This window comes from Cnephaeus nilssonii, assembly GCF_951640355.1.
Source record: "Cnephaeus nilssonii genome assembly, chromosome: 15".
Classification (NCBI taxonomy): Eukaryota; Metazoa; Chordata; class Mammalia; order Chiroptera; family Vespertilionidae; genus Cnephaeus; species Cnephaeus nilssonii.
The window spans coordinates 60,153,383-60,176,597 of NC_137086.1; the positions used below are offsets into that span (position 1 = coordinate 60,153,383).

Genomic DNA, 23,215 nt, shown 5'->3' on the forward strand with positions numbered 1-23,215 from the left:
CCCCCTTGTCCTCCCCTCCCCCTCCCCACTCTTCCGCACTGCAATGGCCAGACCTCCCTGCCCCTGCCCTTCCCCGCTCAGCCCTGCAGCTCAATTATTCCAGGCCCTCCCCTTCTTTCTCCTCCTCATCCTGCTGTTGCTGCTGCTGTGGGAAACACCAGATACCCCAGACTGAGCCCCACTGGGAATGGTCACAGGTGGGCATGGGGCCTGGGTCTGAAGCAGAAGGGGTGAGGGCCGCGGGCAGGGAGGAGGAGCAGAGAGAGACAAAGGCCCTGAGCTGGCATTTTCAGGTTTGCTCTCGGAGACTATTAGGAGCTGAATTATTAATGCCATGTGCGAGCAGAGGCTGTTTTTAAGAAAGCATGAGTAAGCAGGGCTTACCCAGCAGCGCCCAGGATCGAACCGATCAATCGCCATAATGGCTGCAAAGGTTTACTCAGCTTATGTGAATGTGCTCCAGTGCGTACTTAGCAGGGGTCCCTGCCCAACAGACTCCCCATCAGGCTGCCCGAGGGGTGCAGCTTCAGCCCCCTGCCATGTCCCCTGCTGGCAGCCACAGGTGAGGGGCTCCTTGCGGGACCGGGCTCTGCGGTCTGATTCTGAGGGGCCCTCCTGCTTGGTCACTTGGGGCGGCCGCTCAACCTCCCTGGACCTCAGGACGCATCTGTAAAATGGGCTGGTGACGCCCACCTCCGTGCACAGAGTACACCCAGGGCGGACTTGGCAAATTCCGGTCCCGCTGGCCTGGGCCCAGGGGGTAGGAGGTGAGGCCCATCTGGGGCAGGTGCCGGGGCTCTGGTCTTAGCCAGACCTTGCTTAGGTAGAATACAGAGCCAGCCTAGGCGTCAGATGTGGGTGCTCTGACAGTAGCCCCGTCAGTGTGAGATGGCCGGTGTGAGGCTCAGCCTGGGGCCAGGAGCCAGAGCATTTACTGAGCACCCACCAGGTGCGGGCACTCCTGGGCTAAGGGCTGCGTCTTATTTCCCCCTCACAGCAGCCAGAGAGAGTTCTAGCATCACTGCCCATTCCACAGAAGAGGAAGAGGCTCCGAGGGGTGAAGTGACTTTTTCAAGGTCACCTCACTGGTAAGTGGCACAGCCAGGACTGCAGCCCAGGCCCCTCCCACCCTTTCTAGGAACCCTCTGGGTTGCATTTAGAGCCCTTCACCCAATCTCTACTTTTCCCCCTTCCCCATGGCACCCTCTCCTCTTTCCACAGGCCAGTAAGAGGTGCTCAGCCAGCAGCTGACACGCCTAAGGACACATGTCTAAGAGTTGACAAAGGCCACAGCCTACAGGGTGCCTGGCTTGTTACTCCTCTGCCAAGGCATGTTACACGCAGCAGCCCTCCACCCTGAGATCCTGGCTGCCCCAGTGCTCAGCCAGCCAATCTCTAAGGACCCTCTGATCGTGGGTGAGGCTGTTGCTGCAAGAACAGCACCTGGTCTCCCCACCCTCCCCCAACAGGCAATCTTAAAGGCCACATCGATCACAGAGGACCTGCAGATAGTAAGCGTGTGCACACACATACACACATGCTTATGTGCACATACACACATGCATGCATGTACAGTGAACACAGCCAAGCCAGCACGTGGCTTCTGGCCTCCCCACAGACTCCCCTCAACACTTTCCTCGTGAGATCCATGCTTGGAAATAGCTCAGCCGCCCACAGGGCGCCCACCACCTCCTCGGAGTGCTGAGACAGAGCCCTCCGCCTCTCTGTGAGGGACACTGAGGCTGAGACACCTGTGGGGAACAGAGGAAAGAGCACTGTCCTGGGAGTCCCCAGACCTGTGCCTGCACAGTTCCCATTCTCTTTCCAGGCCTCAGTTTCCCCATGTGTGCCATGAGAACTCAGCAGGTCCAAGTCACAGGCCTGGAGGCGGGGTAGAGTCTGCCATTGTATGTGACCCATTTTCCTGGGCCTGGGGAAGATGAGGGGGGCAGGGGTGGGCAAGGAAAAACTACACCCAGAGGGTGCAGGGCATGGGGAGCCCCAGGTTTGTCCAGCACAGGCTGCAGCAGGCCTCAAATGCCCCAGCTCAGGCCTGGCCTTGCTGGCCCCGCTACAGCAGGTGCCCAGCTGTGTTGGGGGTGGGGACAGATAGGGCCCTGCAAGGAGGAGAGGGTGGAGATGACGGCCCCCTGGCTCCTCTTCCCTTCCAGTGGGCTCATGCCCTGGTCTGTGCCAGGCTCAGGGGGCGCTTCACAGATATACGTTGGGTGGACAGATGGACAAACCATCGGCTCCCTAAGTCTCAGGTGCTCCTGGAACTGCCCACCATGCAGGACCTGAGTGAGGCCTGGCTGAGGGCAGAGCTGTGGTCCCAGCACCACGGGACGCACAGAACCCACTCTGCCTACCGGTCCCTCTCCTGGGATGGCCCCTCACTCTGGCCTGGCAGGTGCTCAGAAGCCTCACAAACTGGCTCTAAGTGAAACAATGACCTGCTTCCAGGCATACCTGAGTGTGCGTGTGTGTGTGTTTGCACACACTTCCTTAAAGAGCAGGCAGGGGCCTGCCTGTCACCTCAGAGCCATTGGACTGGGATTCCCAAATGCAAAGGGGGTGATGGGACCCCGGGTGCAGGGCCAAGGTGGGTGTGGTTAGTGTGATGCGCAGGCAGCAGAGGGTCTGATTCTCGGGGTCCCTAGCACTGGGCCGGCTGGGCAGCCTGAAGTCCTGCTTGTTCTCCTTGTGGAAAAGCTGCAGGGCCAGCGAGCAGGTGGCTTGGATCCCCAGAAGAGAGAGTGGCTTTGTCAGGCGCATTTGATCGGGCACCTGTGCGTGCTGGGCTTGTGGTGGTACCGCAGGGCAAGTGCTCTGAGGAGGCGACATTGAACTGGCCTGAAGGGGGAGAACAAGCAGCCCTGCAGAGGCTCTGAGCAGGCAGGACCCACCTAGCCTCCTGCTGAGGAGCAGCCGGCGGGAGACCTTCAGGGGCTCTGGGTTTCTCAAGGTTAAGGGGCGCCACCCAGGGGCTGGGGCAGGAGAGGGATTCGTTTGTGAACTCTGGCTGCTCGGGGTGGAGTGTGCGCTGGAGGAGTCCCTCCAGGGAGAGACCGCCCCGGTAGGACAGTGAGGATGAGGAGAGAAACAGGGAGGAACGGATAAGGAGCAGCTCCCTCCGGGGCTTTCCACCACCTGGCATGCGCCCCCATGCTCACAGGTGGATGAGTGACCTGGGGGGTCATGGTCCAGGGGGCGGGGCACCTCACCCTCCACCCCAAGGCTAAGCTCCTGGCCCTCCCCTTTAGCCCTCCCCACCTGCCCCAGGATCATCACTCCCCTTTTGGGGCAGATCCTCTGCTTTGGGGGAGGCAGCCTCCCGCCTGACTGGGGGAGCCCCACGTGAGCCCTCCTTCCTGCGCTCTCTTTTCTTTCTGGAAACGTAGGTGGTGCAGAGACTTCCCGGGCTCCCCTCCTGCGGGACTGCGGCTCAGTTCACCTGGGTGGCTGCTCCTTGGTTGCTCCTCTCGGCCTTTTGCCTTATTCCTCCTCCCTCAGTTTTCCACTGGCCTACTCTCCGTTGCACTCTGTCCTGGGGCCTGTGCAGTCTCAGCCATCCTCCCCTCCCCGTCATCCCCCCCCCCCCCCCAGATTCTGGTCACGGCTCAGGCCAGTCCTCAGCTTGTCCTTCTCTGGGAGGGACAGTTCTCGGCCAGCAGAGGGGGGCGGGGAAGGCCCGTGGACCCCTACCAGATGGCCACACGTTGCTCTGAAGGGAGGTGGGGGAGAATGTGGTCCCCGAGGCCCAGCCAGGACACCTGCCCTCCCATCCGTCCCTGGCCTCTGCCTCTCACTCCCGTCACTGCTCCTTTCTAACCTTCCAGTCTCAGCAGGGCAAAGGCTTCAAATGTGGTCCCAAGGCTTCCAGCCACCCCTCCCATTTCCCCCAGATTTGGAAGAGGCTATAGGGTCACCTTTTAGTTTGCAATGCAAGGGCACTAGAAAATAAACAAACCCAAACTGCTCTCTGTCTGTGGCATCCTTTCAAAGAGAAGGAGGACATGCACCGACGGGAGGGAATTTACTGACAGGCTGACAGCCAGTCCCCTGCCGGCCGAGGGATGGTGGTCAGCAGCCTGGTCTGCCCGTATTAGGGAGCATTTGTTTCAGATCATTATAGCCCCACCCCAGGCTGGGCACAAGCCAGGGTGTGGGCATGGCCCCTCTCAGAGCCTGTCCCCTCATTCACACCGAGGAAGACGGCTAAGGAAAGCCTTCCTGTGTAACGCCCTAGGCCTCCTGAGGCCTCTGGGGTGATTCCAGAAGGAACCACTGCCACCCCAAGGCACACAGAGCCCATAACTGGGCAGGCACTCATGGGCAGCAGGGGGAGGGGATGCCTGCTGGAGAGAGGGTCCCAGACTGTCCCAGGCTTAGCTCAGGGCATCAGGAGCCAGGATCAAGGATAAGTCCTGGATGAGAGATGACAGCCAAAGGTGTGCAGAGGCAAGGGAGGTGGGTGGAGAGAGGATTAATGTCAGAAAATGCGGAGCTGGTGGCTTAAGATGAAAATGGTTCAGGATCGCAGACGTGTTGGTCCCTGCTGCCCCCTGGTGGGAAGGTGCGGGAATGCCTTCAAGAGAGACCCTTTGGCTGGCAGGTGAGGAGGGAGAGAGGCCACAGGACTGGGCCTTGTGTGACCTTTCAGATCCGGCAGGGTGACGACTGACACCTGCTGGGCACAGCTGACTCTGCAGGGGAACAGACCTGAGCCGCACCGCGGATGAGGCCAGACATCTTACAAGCCTGGAAACTGATCAGCGAACCGAGAGCATAAGCCGGTGGGTGGGGCTTTGCTGCCCTGGATTTGTTTCTTTTCTAACTGAACACTCATCTCGGTGCTTTTCCTTCCGCCCTCTCTGCAACCCCCTGGGTGTCTTTGAACCAGCTTTGCCATTCTGCTGCTCCCCTCATCCAGGACTTCTGTAGAACCTGACACACAGCCTGTCTATTTGCAGGAGAATTCTATTTTTAACACATCAAGAATGATGCTTTGACAATTCACGCCAGCTGTGCCCACCTGTGTCTGTAATCTCGGGTCTCTGCCGCCTCCGTCTCTGCCCCCTTTCCTGGTTCCTGGCCCCTCCCTGGCTCTGCCCCGTGCCTGCCTCCTCCCTGGGAGCCCCGGGCCTGGGCAGAATGGGCTGCCTGGCCCAGAAGACAGGCTGTCTTGATGTGGATTCCAGGTGTTAAGTGAGACTTTTCATCTTGAGTTTGGCAGATCCCAACGGCCAAGACCAGCTATGCGGGTCACACCCTTCGGGCCTGGGAAAGGGACTCTGTGACCACCCCTCCTCGTCCCACCAGGGGCAGGGAAGAGGGAGGTTGTGAGGTGGAGGGAGGGCTTCTTTGGAGGGGCAGGCTGTGTGCTGGGGAGTTTTACCTCCTGCCCTCACCCATCCAGTTGAGGGGCTGCTGGGAAGCCTGTGGGGATCTGGGCACATGTCCCTGGAGCTGAGGGGATACAGGGCCAGGGGGGTCTGACCCACACCGGGAGGAGGTCAGGGTAATGGCCACTGGCTACACGGGCCAGAGGCCACCAGGGTCAGGGGAGGGACATGGACACCCCCAGCGATGGCGACGGAGGCAGAGGGTGTTCCTGCAGCGCTCCCTCGGACCCTGTGGAAGAAGACGGGGATCCACCCTCAGAGTTCCATCCTCCTCCTTGAAAGACGACCTGGGGAGGGGCCACCTTCACACGTGGAGGGGGCCACGGGGCATCATGTGCTCCCATGGAAGTGGCACTGGCCTGGTCCCGAACTGAGGGGCATGGGGACACCCCGGGCCCTGCCCACACTCTGCCTTCCTTCTCCAACCCTAAGCCTGGGACCGTCATGGGGAGGGGACCCCCAAGTCAACGGGGTCTGGAGCTCTGATGTTGGACCAAAGGAGTCCTTGAGTCTCCCCGACCTGGGAGGTGAGCACAGGGTCCGCACGAACTCCATCCACAGCGCAGGAGCCCAGTTCCCCCGAGCGGGCTGAAGGGTCACGGTGACGAGAGCCAAGCTTCCTCTGCGTGTTCCTGCCTCGATGCCAAGTGTCTGTTCTCAGCAGTGTCTCGGGGTTCACAGGCAGCCTGCCCTCAGCCCCCTGGCTCCCTGCTCCCAGGGCCTCCTCCCCACCCACCGCACTGCCATCCCAGAGCCAGCGCCCCCGCCCCGTCCCCCGGGGCTGGAAGGAGCCCCGAGGGGGCCAGCAAGCCCATGCCTGTGTTTTGTCGGTGAGGGACCTGCAGCAGCATCCCTCCCTTCAGAGATGGACTGAGAGGGAGAGACAGGCAGAGGGGGCGAGAGAAAGCGCCCCCACCCCCGCCAGGCTGCAAGTATATCAAGCAGGAAACACTGTTCATAACTGAGCCCGAAGCTACCAGAAGCAAAGACCCCCGTGACCGAGGCTGCAGTCAGCATGGCTGTCACTGCCCTGCCCCAGGCGACCCTGGGCTCCTGTGCCCTGTAGCCCCACAGTGGGCTGAGGTCACACCCCTGCCTCAGACTCACACCGCCATCGGACCCCCTCAGCCAACCTCATTCTGTCGGAACTCTGTCTTCTTACTCATAGAGATTTCTATTGCTTTTGAGTATTTTAAACCATTACTATTCCACGGATTTTGAGGTGGTTGGTTGTGTTTTTATTCTTTACATGTTACTCGTTAGCATTCAAATACCGACAGGTATTGGCCCACCAGGCTCTGGGCGAGGCTCTCAGGACGGGGCAGGTGGCCATGGCTCCCCAGGCAGAGGCTGGGGGACTAGGCCTCACGCTGGCGCGGGGACAAAGGCCAGGCTTTCCCAGCCCAGCCCTGCTCAGCGTTGGCACATGGTCCCCGCAGCGGGGAGCGTCTTTGGGCCGCATAAGCGGCTGTGAGGTTGGGCCAAGAAGCCAACACGTCACCTGTCTACACTGACATCTCTCTGTGTTAGGGCTCTGCTTTGCATCTCTCCAGGGAATCGCGTGGTTTCTGTAGCTTCCTTTCCTTTGAGTCCTTCCAATAAGAGGAGACAACAGGACTGGAAGTTGCTGGGGTCTCCCCTTGCAGAGTACAAATCTCCTGGCACCCCCCTCCGGGCATCCAGCCAAGGAAACGGGTCCCCTTGCAGGTGTTTCTCTTCCTGTGCTGCCTCCTGAGCCGTGGCCTCCCCTCCTGGTCCTGCTCAGCCCTGGGCACCGCACACACGTGGGTAGAGGTGGCCTGTGGAAGGGGGTCTGGCCTGCCGAGGAGTCCCTCCCACACTGGGCTTCTCCCCGGGAGGGGAGCTGGAGAGCGCAGTCTCCAGGGGCGCCCCCTGGATCCCAGCCAGAAATCCCAGGGCGGCTGGTTTTCATCGAAGCTGCAAGATGGCTGTCACTGACTGAGCACTTTCCGGTCTGTGCACACCTCGCCCTTCGGCACCTCTGTCTCTGACGGGCGGGGAGAGGGCTTCCCAGGGAGGGAGGAGGCGCAGGAGCAGGGCAATGGGGTCAGTGTGCACAGGTGGCCGTGGCTCCCTGTCTGCCTGGACTGCGCCTGAGTTTGTGGCCCCAGAGAAGGAGCCCCCCTCCCCCGCCTCCTTTCCCTCCCCAGGCCCACGAGTAGGGGAGCCCTGGCTTGGCACTCACGGCCCACAGGTCCCAGGGCCGGGCCACTGCCCCCAGTCACCCGCCCTGTTCTAGGTGGGTGCCCTTCGGAGCCCCTTCCTTCACCTCATCCTGCCCTGCTGAGCGCTCCTCACCTCGAGCCTGGTTCCCAGAGATGAAGTGGAAGAAGAGCTGGTGGCCTTGCCCAGGAACTTCTGGCAGCCATGCTGGCCCTTCTGCAGCCTCGGGGCGGCCCCCCAGGCCGGGCCAGGGCCTCTCCACACCCTGCCATCCTTGGGCCTGACCTGGTCCCAGGGGCCCCGCTCCTGCCCTCGCCCTCACTCTGCCACCCTGCCAGCTCTGTCCGTCCTCTGCCTGCCTCTCCCCAACTGAACACCCAGAGCCTTTCTTCCAGAATGCTCTCTCTCCCCCCTCTGGTCCGTCTCAGCGTCTCTCCTGCGGGTCTCAGCCTGTCTACCCTCCTGCTCTCTGGGCCTTCCTCAGCCCTCAGCCGGGATCCCCGCTCCCACCCAGGGCCGGCCAGGCCCCTTCCCTGAGCCTGGAGCCCACTTCCTGGAGGTGAAGGGCTCCTGCAGCTGCCTGGGCTGGGGGAGGGGGGGGGGGTGGCCTCGCTCCTGAGCTCCCCACACCGATGAGGAGGTGCCGCTGGTGTGAATGTTGGCTGAGGGTGTAATCTCACTGCCAAGGGGCCTCATCCAGGTCCCAGGGCTTCTCTGCTCCAGAAGGAGCAGCCCTGCTCCTGCCCAGCCCCTGCGGGAGGCTCAGGGGCCAGGGACCCTGGGCAGGGCTGGGGGATGGGTGGGCCTGGCCTCTGCTCACTGACCCCATTCCCCAGCCCTGCTGGCGCCTCTACAAAATGGGGAGACAGGCAGGGGTCCCTCTGATGAGGAGGATAGGGAAAATCAAGTGTGTGCTGGAGGAGGAACTGCTGACCGACCACCCCTCCCCCCACAGTCATTGCGAGCCTGGTGTGTGCCGGCAGCTTGCTCAGGGCCTCTGGGCAGCGGTGCTTTCTGTCGCCATGACCCCCGGAGGCACGGCTGGCAGAGAATGCCACAGCAGCATCCACCCTCCTCTGCTGTTTCAACGACACAACTCGTTGTCGGAGGTGGACACGTGCCCAGCTTAGAAACTGCCACTCCCCGCCTTCCTCGCAGCGGGGGCGCCTGAGTCCCCCAGGAGTGTCTGCGGGCGCTGCCTTCCTGAGGTGGGCACCACCACTTCCCTTTCCCCGCTTCCCCCTTCCTCTCGCCTGGAGCAGAGCCACGGCGGCTGGAGCCAAAGCAACGACCTTGCGACGGAGGGAAAGGGCAGGGAAACCCAAAGGCCTGGACTCTGACATCCTGAAGCAGCTAAGGTGCTGCCGGCCACTGCCAGCCCAGGTGCTCAGGGGAGCTGCTAGCCTCTAAGTGAAGTCACTGTCGCTCGCGTTTCTCTTACATGCAAGTGCCGTGTTCGGCGGGTTTTCTGACGCACCAGTTAGTGGCGGCTCCGGGCTGCTTCCTGAGAGCCAGCGAAGGCCGGCAGCAGCTGAGGCTGCTCTGCCCTGGGCCTGAGGGCCAAGCACATTTCCATGGCGCGCCAGGTCCTGTAGGGCCCTTGGCGGGCCCCATGCAACGTTCCATGGTCTCCTCGGGTTTTGAGCAAAACCAGGATCCCTTCTCTCTGGACATAGAACGAGTGGCTTCTTACTGGGCTCCCATGGAGAGGGGAGGCCTGACGGTGGGCCGCCGGGTGGCCCTGAGACCGGGATGCCCACCAGGAGCGCATATCAACTCTCCCTGGGTGCTAAGGCACCATCGTCGTGCACAGGTGCTCTGTATGGGCTTAGGGTTGAGGCATCGAGAAGGCTCAGGTGTGTATGTAGGGGCTCAGCCCCCCACCCCCCTGGTAAACAGCTGCATTGCCATCTTTCCCTCAACCCACACCCCAGGCCCTCTGGGGAGTCCCAAAACCATTTTAGGAGACGTGTTCGTATGTTGAGAGCTGCCGGAAATGCTGGCACCAACTCTAAGTTGGCATGACGGCTCACTGGGGGAGGGACGTGGAGAAGGGAGATCGCCCTGGCAGGCAGAATGTTGAACATGTCTGCTGGCCCACGTGGCCTGGCAGGAGAGGTGGCCTGGGATACAGATTGCAATGTCCTGGGCAGTTGCCAACCACTTGTTCAAGGGCCAGGGGAGGGGAGGAAACAAGGTTGGAGGAGTGGCAACCAGTCTCTTGCCATGCTCTCTGAAGGGCCTGAGGCGGCCCCGGGTCAGGTGGGCAGGATGGCCTGTCTGCCTGGCTGCGGTGGACCAAAGCTCCTTAGGTCCCTCACTGGGCAGGGCTGGGCTGGGCTGGGCTGGGCTGGGCAGGGCTGGGCTGGGCTGGGCTGGGCTGGGCTGGGCAGGGCTGGCCGCAGCTGCTGTCGAGTGCCCAGCCGGCCAGCAGGTGGCAGGCCAGCTACACTGCATCCCTTCCCTCCGGCAGGGTCTCTCACTCATTCCTCCCTGCCGCCGGCTTCTGCCAACGCCACCACCCATCACAGTGTCCCGCACACCACTGTTCTCATCAGCGACTCGTTTTACAACAAGGAAGTGTAGCCACAGGCCGGTGCCTACAAGACCCCTGGCCTCACCCTGCCCCAGTGCCCAGAGCCTCACAGAGCAGCGGGGGCGCCCCTGTCAGCTGGTTCAGACCAGCGCGAGGCTCGGGGCTGTCCTGTGGGAAGCTGGTGCTGCTGCCCCTCCGGCCAGGAACACGGGTCCAGGGGCCGAGGGAAGCGGTGGCGGTGGCCCTCACACCATCCGGCCAACCACGCACAGTCCTTCCGCTTTCCACTTCCAATACCGTTGACTCCGGACTAGAGGTTTCAGATCCCAAAGGAGAATGCTTTTCAGAGGGGCGCTGCCTGTGGGCCACTGAGATGGCCCCCAGTGCTGGGGAGGACGAGGGGGGCACTGTGCCTGCCCTGTGTCCCCCTTGCCCGGGCACATCCATTCCACGGGGCCCTTCGCAGCCCAGGAGTGACGCAGGGCGCCGCGGCAGCTGGTCAGCCTGGGCCCGCAGGACTCTGGCCCCTGAGTCGCCCCCGCTCGGGGCCGAGGTGGCCCAAGCTCAGTGACACAGTGCGGCTTCCCGGGCCTGGGCCGGGCTTCTGCTCTGGCTGCCCCAGAAACCCGCCTCTCTGACTGGCTTCTGTGAATGGAAAAACCCTGACAACGGGCACAGTGTCTCGCTGCCCGCCACTCTCCGCTGGTGCCACGGAGCTGCACTGAATGGCGCCCATTGTTCCCAGTGCCCAGAGCCCGAGGAAGCTCCCGGAGGCGCAGGGCGCCCGGCTGCTCAGTCGGCATTTCAGGTGCCAACACTGCCCTCCGTGTGACCAGAGGTGCCGTCCTGTGCGACACACACAGGACGTGTGGGATGGGGGCGGCAGGCATGGTCTCCGCTGCCCACACAAACCCCAGAAGCTCCCTCTTCCCTCAGCTCCCGAGAGAAAACACACGGGAGACACGGGTCAGGGTGGGCAGAGCGAGAGGCCCCAGGTCAGAACCCACGCTGCCCCTCACTCCACGCAACCTGCTGGGTCATGTGACCTCCCTGAGCACCAATCAAGTTTTTAGTCAACAGTGATCGGCGCTGCCTAGCGAGCTGCCTGGTAAACACATCCACCCAGAGCCGTTGATGGCTCTTGGGCCTGCCCCCCTCCCCCTCCAAGTTGCTCAGCAGACACGTCCAGATCGCTGGGTGGGAGCTGAATGTGAAAGGCCCTGCCCTCTCAGAGCCCACCCCGAGCTGAAGGCGGGACGTGTGGGTGTGGTCCCCTCGGCCCCCTCACTGTGGCCTTAAACACAGCAAGCCTGCTCCCAGCTCGCCTTTCTCCACGTCCACCCACGCTCCGCTCCGTGTGCTCCCAGCCCCAGCGAAGGGGTGGCGCACCGCACCCAGCCCAGCCTGAAAGTCGGAAACTGGAGACAGAGAAAGGCCTGGGGCGGGGCGGGGTGCTGGACGGAGAGAAGTAGGGAGGGAGAGACAGGGAGACACTGAGGCCAGGCCGAGGGGCTGCAAGATCTCCGGAGGAAGGGGAGGATCTTGTGCTGCCACCAGGGAAAGCCATTCCACGGCGGGGGGTGGGGGGGTTGGGGGGGGGGGAGAACGAAGCCTCTAGCGAGGGAGGAGGGGCCGTGTCAGTCAGGAGTGCCACGCTCCCCTCCTCTGCTCTCCACAGGGACTGCCCAGTGTTTATCCGGCTGCAGCATGGTCAGCATCGTGTGGGAGCTTCCCAGGTGAGCAGTTTGCATAAACTTGTAATGGCTTCATGTTTCTGCCACCTGCAAAAGCTATTCACCTGCCCTGAAGTGGAGGAGTGCACATGGGCCGCACATGGACCGCACACGTGTTCGCGTGCATCAGAGCTCCCGTGGGAGGCCACTGTGCGGAAGGCCAAGAACAAATGTCAGGCCAAGGTGACAGAGCAGCACCGACAGGCAGGGGCTCCTGGGGAAGCAGAGGTGGGGCTGGAGGGGGTGGGAGCCCCCTGGAGTGGGTTCTCAGGGGAAGGACACAGGCCTGGCTGGAGTTGGCTACCAGCCTCTGTGCCGGATCCCCTCCTCACCCCTACCCCATCGTGCTGGGGGAATGGGGCCACGGCTGTGCCCATTCTCCAGCGAAGGGGACTGAGGCCCCTGGAAATCAGAGTGTCTGAGACAACAAACAAGACAGCTGTCAGAGCCACATCTGCACCTTTTCCTCAAAGTCAGAGCGGCAGAGTCTCATGCACACCTATTTGTGTGTGTGCCTGCGTGTGGCATGGTCACCTGTGTATGATATGTGTATGTGCATGGTGAGCAGGTGTGCACACATGTAGCAGATGCACAGGTGTGCATGGTAGGTGTGCACAGGTGTGAGTGCATGGTCTGTGCATGTGTGTGAGAAGACGGGGGCTGCACAAGGTCACACACAGCAAACACCAGATACTGCCACGGCCAGCACAGGGCAACCACTTCTATCCATGCCTCACAAACACCCAGAACACAGGCCCGGCAAAGCCCCAGCACCAGCCCTGCATGCACTCGGGAGGGCCGCTCTTCCCAGACCCCTGCACACATTGCTGCCCATCTTCCCATGTGCCCTGCAGGTGGGCACCAGGCCCCCCTTTTTAAATATATTTTTATTGATTTCGGAGAGGAAGGGAGAGGGAGAGAGAGATAGAAACAAGAGAGAATCATTGATCGGCTGCCTCCTGCACGCCCCTCAACTGCGGATTAAGCCCACAACCCTGGCATGTGCCCTGACCAGGAATTGAACCGTAGCCTCCTGTTCATGGGTCGATGCTTAACCACTGAGCAACACTGGCCGGGCAACAGAGGACTTAGAAAGGATGAGTTCCGGCCCCAGGTTACCCAGCCGGTGAGGTGGGTGCAGCAAGCCCAGCCTGTCAGCCTCTGAAACTGGGCTCCACCCCACCAGCTACCCCAGTAGCGCCTCAGCATGGTCCCAGCCCTCTGTCTCCACCTTCGGAGGCCCTGCCTTGAGCTCAGTGGCCTGCATGGATGAATGAGGGTGGGCGCGAATGAATGAAAACGTCTCTGATGGAGACAGAGGTGGTGTGGCCTGGGTTGGGCCCCCAGGGTGATCTCTGAGCCCCCAGACAGGACAGAGCTCCAACCAGATCCCCAGCCCCACCCCAGCCCTACCTGAGCCCTGTGGGGCAGCGCTGGACAGGATCCACTTGACCAGGCAGCACCGCATCACGGCCTGGCGGGTGAGCCTCGGCCTCTGCCACTTGACACCCTGCTTCTTGCTTAGTGGTGTGCGCCCAGGGTCCCCCAGGAGGCTGCCATCGGACACCTTCATCATCTCCTGCAGCAGGAACAGGCAGAGGGGTCCTGAGCCCTTGCTCATGAAGGGGACCACCAGATGGCTCCAGGCTCCCCCACTTTCCTGGGCAAGGCCGTCCCCTCCTTAACTCCACCCAGGGACTTGTCTTCCAGGGTTGCATGCCAGGAGCCCCCAGTCCCAGCCAGAGCGTTGCAGGGCCCGCTCCCTCTTGCACCAGCCATCTCCTGCCCAGTGCCTCACCAGCCTACCTCTCTGCGCAGGAACCGTGGTCTGCATGGCGAGGGCACGTTGCAGGCACAGACTGTGTCCGCTAGGAGAGCAGCCCAGTGCCCAGGACAGAGCAGTGGGTGGAGAATGACCACCGAGGCCATTTGCCTCCCACACACACTCTCCTCCGGCCGTGCCAGCCTGGCTGTGAACACACCACTCTCCCGCCGGCTGTGCTGCCCACTGGCTGTGGAAAGCCTTCCTCTCAGGGCCAGGGAGCCCTACTCATGCTTTAGGACCCAGCCACGAGGGTCCCCCAGCTTCTGGGCCGAGGGACTGGGTCTGCCTTTGTGTGCAGTGGAACTCCGGGTCGAGGGCAGGGCCTGTGGGCTCCCCACTCTGCACTCTGATCTGGCACACGATGGGGTCCCTGGAAGGAGGGAGATGAGGTCTAGACTTGCTCATCAAACTCCCGCCCTGGCATGGGTCTGGTTGTCAGAATTGGACAGTCCCTTAGAGATCACAACCTCTCCCTTGATTGAAGCCCAGAGAGGGCAGTGGCCCTGCACAGGGTCACACAGCAAAGCTGGGAGGACCCCCATGAGGCTCAAACACATTTTGGGAGGAATTGGGCTTTCTGGTCAGTATCTGGTGAAGTGACCACCAGGTCCATTTCCAAACCCCTAATCCTGACTATTGGGGCATTCCCCAGCCTGGTGCCAGCTGCCAGATGCCCCTCTCATAGTCATCAGCCCCCCAAGCCACTTCCCACCACACACCCTCCTTGGTAACACCCCCACATTCCTCTCCTCCTCCAAGGCTCACCCTGGCAAGGAGGCAGGGGAAGTGGTGCCCAGAGCTGCAGCAACCTTGCCATCCTGATGGCACATAAAGAGGGAGCAAGCAGGGGAGACAGGGTCCCAGGATGCCAGGGATGCTGAGGGAGGCCCCTCCACACACCTACACACGAACACATACTCACATATACTCACATGTACTCACATACATACATGCACACACACCCTCCAGGGGGGCATCTTCTCCATTATTTATTTTTATTTTTTAAATCCTCACCTGAGAATATTTCTCCACTGATTTTTAGAGGGAGTGGAAGAGAGAGGGAAAGACAGAGAGAAATATTGATGTGACAGAAACACACCGATTGGTTGCCTCCTGCACTCAGGCTGGGGAGGAGCCTGCAACCGAGGTACGTGCCCTTGACCGGAATCCAACCCAGGACCCTGCGCTCTGCAGGCTGACACTCTATCCACTGAGCCAAACTGGCTGGGGCTGTCTTCTCCATTATTAATGATCTTATTCAGGAGAGAAATGGCCTTGATGAATAAAGTCTTTATTTTGGTCCCAGGGTGGGGTGAGAGGAGACAGGCAGCTGCTGCTTCGTTGCCGCATGAATTTCTGCTGAGGGCTCTGGGTTAGTGGACAATGTCAGAGGGAGAAACTGAGGTGGCCTCAGAGCCTTGGGCAGGACCCCCTCACAGGACAGGGCTGGCACCCCTGGCCCTGGTACTCCTGCAGCCCAGGCCTGAGCTGACGGGAGAGACCAGCGGGGGCCCTGGGTCCGTTCCTCCTGGAAAGCCTGGAGGCCCACGACCAGCCAAGACCTCCCTTCCTGCATTCCAGTCTGGGTCTCAGTGTCATCTCATCGTCAGGACAACCTAGAGGTCGGCAATGCCACCCCCCATTTTAAAAATAAGGAAAGAAGTCCCAGTGGAGACTTGCATTTCAGGGCCACACCGCTCATGGCCGCCTGGCTCCACCGTCAGGCGGTCTTGGCCAAGAGCTCCTTGGCTCTCCTGGGGCCAAGCCCCCTGAGAGGCCTGGAACATTGAGAAGGGCTTCCCCAGCCCCCTAGTCACGGCAGAGTCCCTGCTCACAAAGGCTCCGCTGTGCTCCCCGGCAAGGAGCCCCGGTGTGTTCTCCCTGAGCAGGGTCCAGGGAGGGGGATGGCAGGAGCCCTGGCCCAGGTCCTCCACATGACTGAGGGACTGGGCCCCTGTGAGCCACTCCGATGAAGGGGGGTCCTTACAGGAGGAATGAGGGGCCCACAGTGGCTGAGTTGGGGCAGGACCACATAGCCACCCGGAGGGGTTGAGTCCTGTGGACTAGGCCCATCAGACCTCGGGGGAGGGCAGGGGAGTGACAGCTTCTCATCCTCATGAATATTTGACACTTGTCTGTCTGGGAGAGGGTCTGGCTGGGCTGTCAGGGACTGTTATAGCCACTCCTGCTCCCTCCCCTGGGTTGGGAGCCTCTGGGGCACCAAAGGGAGGGGGGCCCTGAGAGATGACACACCACCCTCTCACCCCACTGGGCCTCTGTGCTGGGAGGTAACAGTCTAGGACAGCTGGGTCAGTGAGGAGACCCCCACACGAATCAAATCCCCCCTCACACCAGCTTAGCACACCCAGGGGCATTTCAGATAAAACCCCAATGACCTGGTGAAACCTGCAAAGCCCCACTCCAATCTAGCCCTGCCTGCCCCTGGTCAGCCTCATCTCATCTGTCTGCCACCACCTCACCCTGCTCTTCACATGCCCAGCACAGCCTGCTGTCCTTCACCTGCACACTTCCCCTCCACCTGCACATCCCCCCCTCCACCTGCGCAGTCCCCCCTCCACCTGCACATCCCCCCTCCACCTGCACATCCCCCCCTCCACCTGCACATCCCCCCCTCCACCTGCACATCCCCTCCACCTGCACATCCCCCCCTCCACCTGCACATTCCCCTCCACCTGCACATCCCCCCCTCCACCTGCACATCCCCCTCTCCACCTGCACATTCCCCCCTCCACCTGCACATTCCCCCTTCCACCTGCACATTCCGCTCCACCTGCATACTTTCCCCCTCCACCTGCACATTCCCCCCTCCACCTGCACATCCCCCCCTCCACCTGCACATTCCCCCCTCCACCTGCACATTCCCCTCCACCTGCACATTCCCCCCTCCACCTGCACATCCCCCCTCCACCTGCACATTCCCCCCTCCACCTGCACATTCCCCTCCACCTGCATACTTTCCCCCTCCACCTGCACACTTTATCCCCTGGACTCTCAAGGCTGACCCCTTCTCTCTCTCAGGCCTCCTTCAGGTCAGGTACTAGGAGTTCCCCTCACCTCCAGGTTGCCCTCCTTCATGCAGGCTCAGTCTCAGCACTTACAGTGCCTTACAGCATGTAGGCGTTAGACTTGATCTTATGTATTTGTTTTCTGATGCACTTTCTGTCTGCTTCCCGCTTCCCCTGCCCATGTCAGCTCTGAGGGCTGGCCCTGGCCTGTTGTGTGAATTTCTCTTCCCCATAAAGCGCCCAGCACTCAGGAGGCCCTCCCTTTCAAAACCCAACAGTAAAAGAACAGAGTATCCGTGAGAAGATGGCAAAGCCACACACAGACCTTTCCCCGAGGAGGACGCCCAGGTGGCCAAGAAGCACATGAAAAGAAGTTCAACACCATCAGCCACCTGGGGATGCAAACGAAAGCTGTCATGAGATGTCACTCACACCTCTCGGAATGGCTAAGTAGTGACAGCACCGAATGTCTGAACGATGCAGAGGAACCACTCACTCCGCATGCGGATCCTGATCGGGAGGTAATGCGTTAGCCATTCTGGAGAACAGTTGGTGGCTTCTTAAAAAAGCAAATATGCGCTCTAACCGGTTTGGCTCAGTGGATGGAGCGTTGGCCTGCGGACTGAAGGGTCCCAGGTTCTATTCCAGTCAAGGGCATGTACCTTGGTTACGGGCACATCCCCAGTAGGGGATGTGCAGGAGGCAGCTGATCGATGTTTCTCTCTCATCGATGTTTCTAACTCTGTATCCCTCTCCCTTCCTCTCTGTAAAAAATCAATAAAATACATTTTTTTAAAAAGCAAATATGCAACTGCCGTCCAACCCAGCCATTGCGCCCTGAGCATTTATCCCACCAAACAAAAGCCTGCACACAAGTGTCCACAGCAGCTTCACCTGTAATAGTCCCCAACTAGACAGGCCTGAGGTGTGCTTTTTTGGGTGACACCATGGAGTACTAGGCAGCGATCAAAAGGATTGGACTATTACCCTGGCCAGTGTTCTCGGTGGTTAGAGCATTGGCCTGCACACTGAAGGGTCATGGTTTCGATTCCCAGTCAAGGGTACACATACCTGGGTTACAGTTCACTCTCTGCCCCCCGTCAGGTCATGTGTAGGATGCAACCAATTGATGTGTCTCTCTCAGATCTCTCTCTCTCTCTCTCTCTCTCTCTCTCTCTCTCTCTCTCTCTCTTCCTCTCTCTCTCTCTCTCTCTCTCTCTCTCTCTCTCTCTCTCTCTCTCTCCTTCATTCCTTTCCACTGTCTCTGAAAAGCAATGGGAAAAATATCCTCAGGTGAGGATTAACAACAACAACAAAAGGAATGGACTATTGTTGCAAACAATAAACTGGATGAATCTCTAGGAAATGATCCTGAATGAAAAAAGCCAACCCCAAAAGATCACATACTGTACAAGTCTATTTATATAGAATGACAACATTTTAGCACTGCAACAGATTAGTGGGCCAGGGGTTAATAATGGGGCAGAGACGGCGGGAGGGAGGTGCGGCTATACAAGGGCAGCTCATGAGATGCTTGTAATGGACCTGCGCTGTGTTGTGACTGCGGTGGTGGAAACACAAAGCTGCATAAGTACATAGAATCACAAACACTAAGCACACACACATGCACACACACACACACACACACACACACACACGAATGAGCACATGTAAAACTAGGAAGGCCAGATGAGACTGGTGGACAGCACCACTGTCATGTCCGCTGTGACCTTTGCAGTACAGTTTCTCAAGATGCTACCATCAGGGCAGAATCTCTCTGTATTATTCTTACAATTGCATGAAAATCTACAATTATCTCAAGTTTCAAGTCAGAAACACTCTCTTACACTCACACACAGAAGAGTATTAAAAAATACAACCACACACAAAGCCCTCAATAAATATTAACTAATGATTGGATTCAAGTCCCATGACACTCTCCATAATTTACCTTCCCTCCCCCCATCACTTGATGTCAGTGTCATTGCAACAGGGGACAGAGCTTCCATCTTCCATGGGCCTCAGGGGATGGCCCAAGTTAAGTGACAGAGACCAATGAAGCCAGACGATCTGGGCCCTCGGGTCAAGCTGAGTCCCCCGTTGCTCATGTGGCAGTGGGGGGCATTCTGGTCCAGGTCCCAGAAATGGCCCTAGGCTGGCACCGGGGACCTGCTGCCTCCTCTGAGGTCTACAAGGTTCCTTCTGGGCAGAGGCTGCAGGTGGGCAGGGCCGGGCCCTAACACTCACCCCAGAGCCCCGAGAATTCCAGCTCCTGCCTGGCCAAGAGGACCAGGGGCAGGTCTCAGAGTGCTTCCAAGTCCCCTGCCCATGAGGAGCAGGGGAGGGACAGACAGGAGGCCACATGGTGATACACCTACTATGTGCCTTATTTCATGCGCATACCAATCTCTCGAGGTCACTTAGACCCTCCTCCAAATCAACCAACTGGAGCCCACACCCTGCCCTAGTTTCTTTCTCACACCCTCTTACCCAGCTCCCCCGGCCCAGTGCTGCGCTCTCACCCACTCAAGGTCAATGAGGACTCAGCCCAACTTGCTCAACTTCGGGTGTGTCCAGGGGGCCTGCCTGGAGGTCACTGGCTCCAGGAAGAAGGGCTCTGCCATTGGGCACCCAGGAGCTACCTCTGCCTGGCACAAGAGATGGCCTAGCACCCCTCTAACTCCCGATGGTGCCCCTCTTTTACAAAAGCAATGGAAAAAATATCCTCCGCAAGCAACATACCGACGGGTTATTGTTTTCATTTTGGTGACGTTGCTATGGTTACTTTTGAGGAAAGAGTGAAGAAATAGTCAAGCTGCTAAATTACTAAAATCGAGTAGACTTGGGCTTGAGGAAATGATTCTACTCTTACTTTAAGTAACCTGGAAACTTGAATTTTTGAACTCTCCACTTTGGCCTGGTGATTACATATATATATATATATATACACACACACACACACACACACATACATACTATATAAATACTACAGATAACCCTCTGATCACCCCCTGAAGGACTTAGAAGAGAATGTTCACATATCCAACAGCCTAACATAACCATCTAGACCACCAGCCACCTTAAAGGTTATCTCCTAGACCAACCCAGAAGCTAGGAAGGCAGGACTAATTCTTCTCAAGAATGTCAGTTTTTTTCTATAAGAACTCTTAGCTTTTCTTACTTCTTCAGGACCCTTAGGCATTGCCTAGTTGTGTTTCTGGTTTATAAACCGGAAGACCCTTGAATGAATCCTCATCATTTATTTCCAGCCGAGGCCTCCTGATTCAGGTATGCTCGATCGACACCTACTTCAGCAACTGCTACCAGCACTCCATTTATAGTAATGATTTAAAGACTCCCTTTTAGAATCACTTGTTAAAGCTTAAAATGTGAGTTCATTTAAAGAAAAAACAATAGCACAGATAAAACAAAATTGTGAAGGCAGAGGACAAACAGGTAGGAACTTAGAGGCTGAGAGGCCCACTGAACGTGGCCAGGCTCTGTCCCCCACGGTGGCCATTGGCCACCTGTGGCTACCAAGCACTTGGAATGGGGCTGGTCCAACTCCAGATGTGCCCTCAGTGTAAACACGCACTGGATTTCCAACCTTCACTTACTAGCGTGTAAAATGGCTCATGAGTAATTTTTATATCAATTGCACATTGAAATTATAATATTTACATAGGGTTAAATAAGATATATTATTAAAAATAATTTCACTCTTTAAAAAGTGTCCTTTATGTACCCACCTGAACATTTGAAGTGGCACCTGTGCCTTACACTATTTCTATTGGCCAGCACTGCCCCCGGCTCCTCTCTCCCACCCCAGTCCCAGCCAGGGTCAGGCAGAGTTGTTTCAGAAAGGGGGCCTGGTGGAGTGTGAAGGAGGTTGGAGGACAGTGAGGCAGAAGGCCAATTTGGGGGGCTGCTCCTGCCCAGGGAGAAAGGGGGGCTGAGCCAGACCCAGGCAGTGGGATGGGTGGCGGAGATACCTGTGTGCCAGTGTTTAGGATCTGCTGCAGATGTGGGTAGTGATGGGGGGTCACGGTGACTCCTCAGTAGCTGAAAGGTCACCACGGAGATGTAGGAAGCAAACCCTCATGCCTTCCAGCTCCCCCGGAATCCGGTATGGACTCTGCTCCAGGAGCACCATCCCCTGAGAGTCCACCACACCTCCCAGGCCAGATCACCTTCGACAAAGCACGAACCTGGGCCCAACATCCCACCTCATGGCTCCCCACTCCCTACAGGTCCCCTAAAAGGTCAAGTGCCCACAGTTCACAGCCCCTTGCCCAGTGGACACAGCCTTATCCTGTGGGGCCCATCTGGTCAGGCGTTGGGGGCGACCTTTGAACAGCCATTTCAGTCTATGGTTCTCATCAGCTGTTCTGAGAACCCCCGAGAGTGGCCCAGAGCAGACTTGGCAGAGGCCACCTGCAGGCAAAGGCTGCTGTGGGGATGGGGTGCACAGCTGGAGGCCATGGGGGGCCCTGGTCCACCTGAGTTACCATACCCAGGCTCCGTTCCCAGAGCTGACGTCATGTGAGTAAGCACCTATGTGAAAGGCATGGCCGACGTCTCCCGAATGTCTACAGACACGGATGGATGCAAAGCAGCATGAACCGCTTCAGACCAGCAGATGCTGGTTCAGAAGACGCACTTAGGAAGGGGTGGGGGTGGTTTCAGGCTGGTTGCTGTTACTTCAGGCAGCCAAGAGCAGTGGGAAGAGGTCTTGGTCAGCTGAGCAGGGACTTGAACTCTGGGCCCTCGCCTCCTGGCCGGGTGACCTTAGGCAAAGTACCTGACCCAGCTGAGCCTCCGTTTCCTCATCGGTGAATGGGGATGATAATGTGCCCGCACAGGACTGTGGGAAAGGTTAACTGAGCTCACATACACAAAGCCCCCAGAAGGAGTGACTAGCACTATTCTTCATCCTTCTGACGCCAAGAGAGGGCCTGTCCTCCCAGTTCCAAGCCCATGGCCCCGTGGTGTTTGGCAGGAGACCCAGCCTCCCTGCTCAGTTAGCGGCACATCAGAAGCGCCTGGCGTGCCCACACCTGCCTGCCTGAGGGCTGCAGTGCTTGCCTGCACTGCTCTGTTTGTTAAAGCCCCTCAGTCCATGTGAAAGCACAGCTCGGGTTTAGAGAGCCTCTCCCTCCAGACAGGAAATGCTGGGCCTGGTCTGTGAGAGGGCCCGGCTCCAGGCTCCAGGCTCCAGCCCAGCCTCTCTCCTTCCAGGAGAGCTGCCCTAGGGGACACGCAGGCCTGTTCAGATGGGGGCTGCCTGGCCCTCACCCATCGGGGTGCTGCAGCGCAGGCTGGCTCACTGAGCACCCACTCATCGCCTGCTCTATTTCCATCAGTTGTGGCAGATGGCAGGAAGTGGCGGTGGGCGTCGCGTCGTGCGGCCCTGAGTGTTTGGAACGGGAGGCTTCTGGAATCCTCAGTTCTCCACCGCCCCTGGACAGAGACAGATGTGGGCCAGGCAGCGTGGCTGATGAGGGGGAGCTGGGTTTGTCATGAGTCCTGCAGACACCTGCATGGGCACGTGCTTGAACACACACACACACACACACACACACACACCTGGCGCTTCCCCTCTCAGAGCCCTGGAACAGGAGAGGGGAGAGCTGGCCTCTGGTGACTGCCACCTGGGCCAGGACACAAATCCTCCGCTCCCTGCCACATGCTGCCCGGGAGGTGAGAGTCTCACTAACCCAGCCGCCCCACCCCCAGCCGCTCACTGACCAAATTCTACTGTCCGGCCTTTTCTGGGCTCCATCCAGTCACCAGAAAACAGGAGCATTGACACCTCCCGGCATCATGGAGCTCTCACTGTGCTCCCCGGGCCGTGCTACAAGGGTTAGTATAAGATCTCATTTGTCTAGGAGATCGATGATATTTCCCCAGGAAAGTGAGGAGACCTCAGCACAGAGGAGCTGCATAACTTGCCCAAGGACATGCAGATGGCTGGTGTAAGGCTGGGACTGAGGGACTGAGGCCAGATCGGCGGGTGCAGAGCCAGGCTAGCAGCCCACAGGTGCAGCCACGTTACCTCTCCAGGCCCCAGGTTTCCCGGCAAATGGTGCATAGGGGGCGCTGTGATAGGCCAGGGTACATACGTTGTGGATGTGGGCGGGGATCTATGTCATGGCACTTTTGGTGGTGATCCAGACCTTGACACCCAGCCCCACTGGTCAGCACACGGCCCTGACTTCATGCGTGGACTGAACAAAGGCTATACATGTAGCTGAGTTCCAGATGCAGAAACTGAGGCCCAAGGAAGGGATGGGTCCTGCCCGAGCCCACAGACTCCATAGGGAAGAGATGGGGCTAGGATTGGTTCTCTGGAGTCACTGCCTAGATTGCCCAACTTGAGAGAATCTTAAAACGGCCAGGATGGACTGGGCACCAGCAGCAAGGCGGGGGGGGGGGGGCAGGTTCGCCTCTTGATGCCCTGGAAGTGCCATGTGCAAAAGGTGGGGGGAGCAGCGCTGGGGTGAGGG

The 23,215-nt window shown here is 59.1% G+C and overlaps 1 protein-coding gene across 1 annotated transcript in view; it reads right to left on the minus strand.

Annotated features, from left to right (window-relative positions):
* The window catches only part of KCNIP3 (potassium voltage-gated channel interacting protein 3), a gene marked incomplete at both ends in the record, with an annotated part of 61,153 nt that overhangs the window by 34,519 nt on the left and 3,419 nt on the right, over nucleotides 1-23,215 (minus strand). Inside the window, one exon of the mRNA XM_079792471.1 lies at nucleotides 13,272-13,437. Coding sequence (XP_079648597.1) covers nucleotides 13,272-13,437 — 166 coding nt within the window. The remainder of the gene's footprint in view (nucleotides 1-13,271; nucleotides 13,438-23,215) is intronic.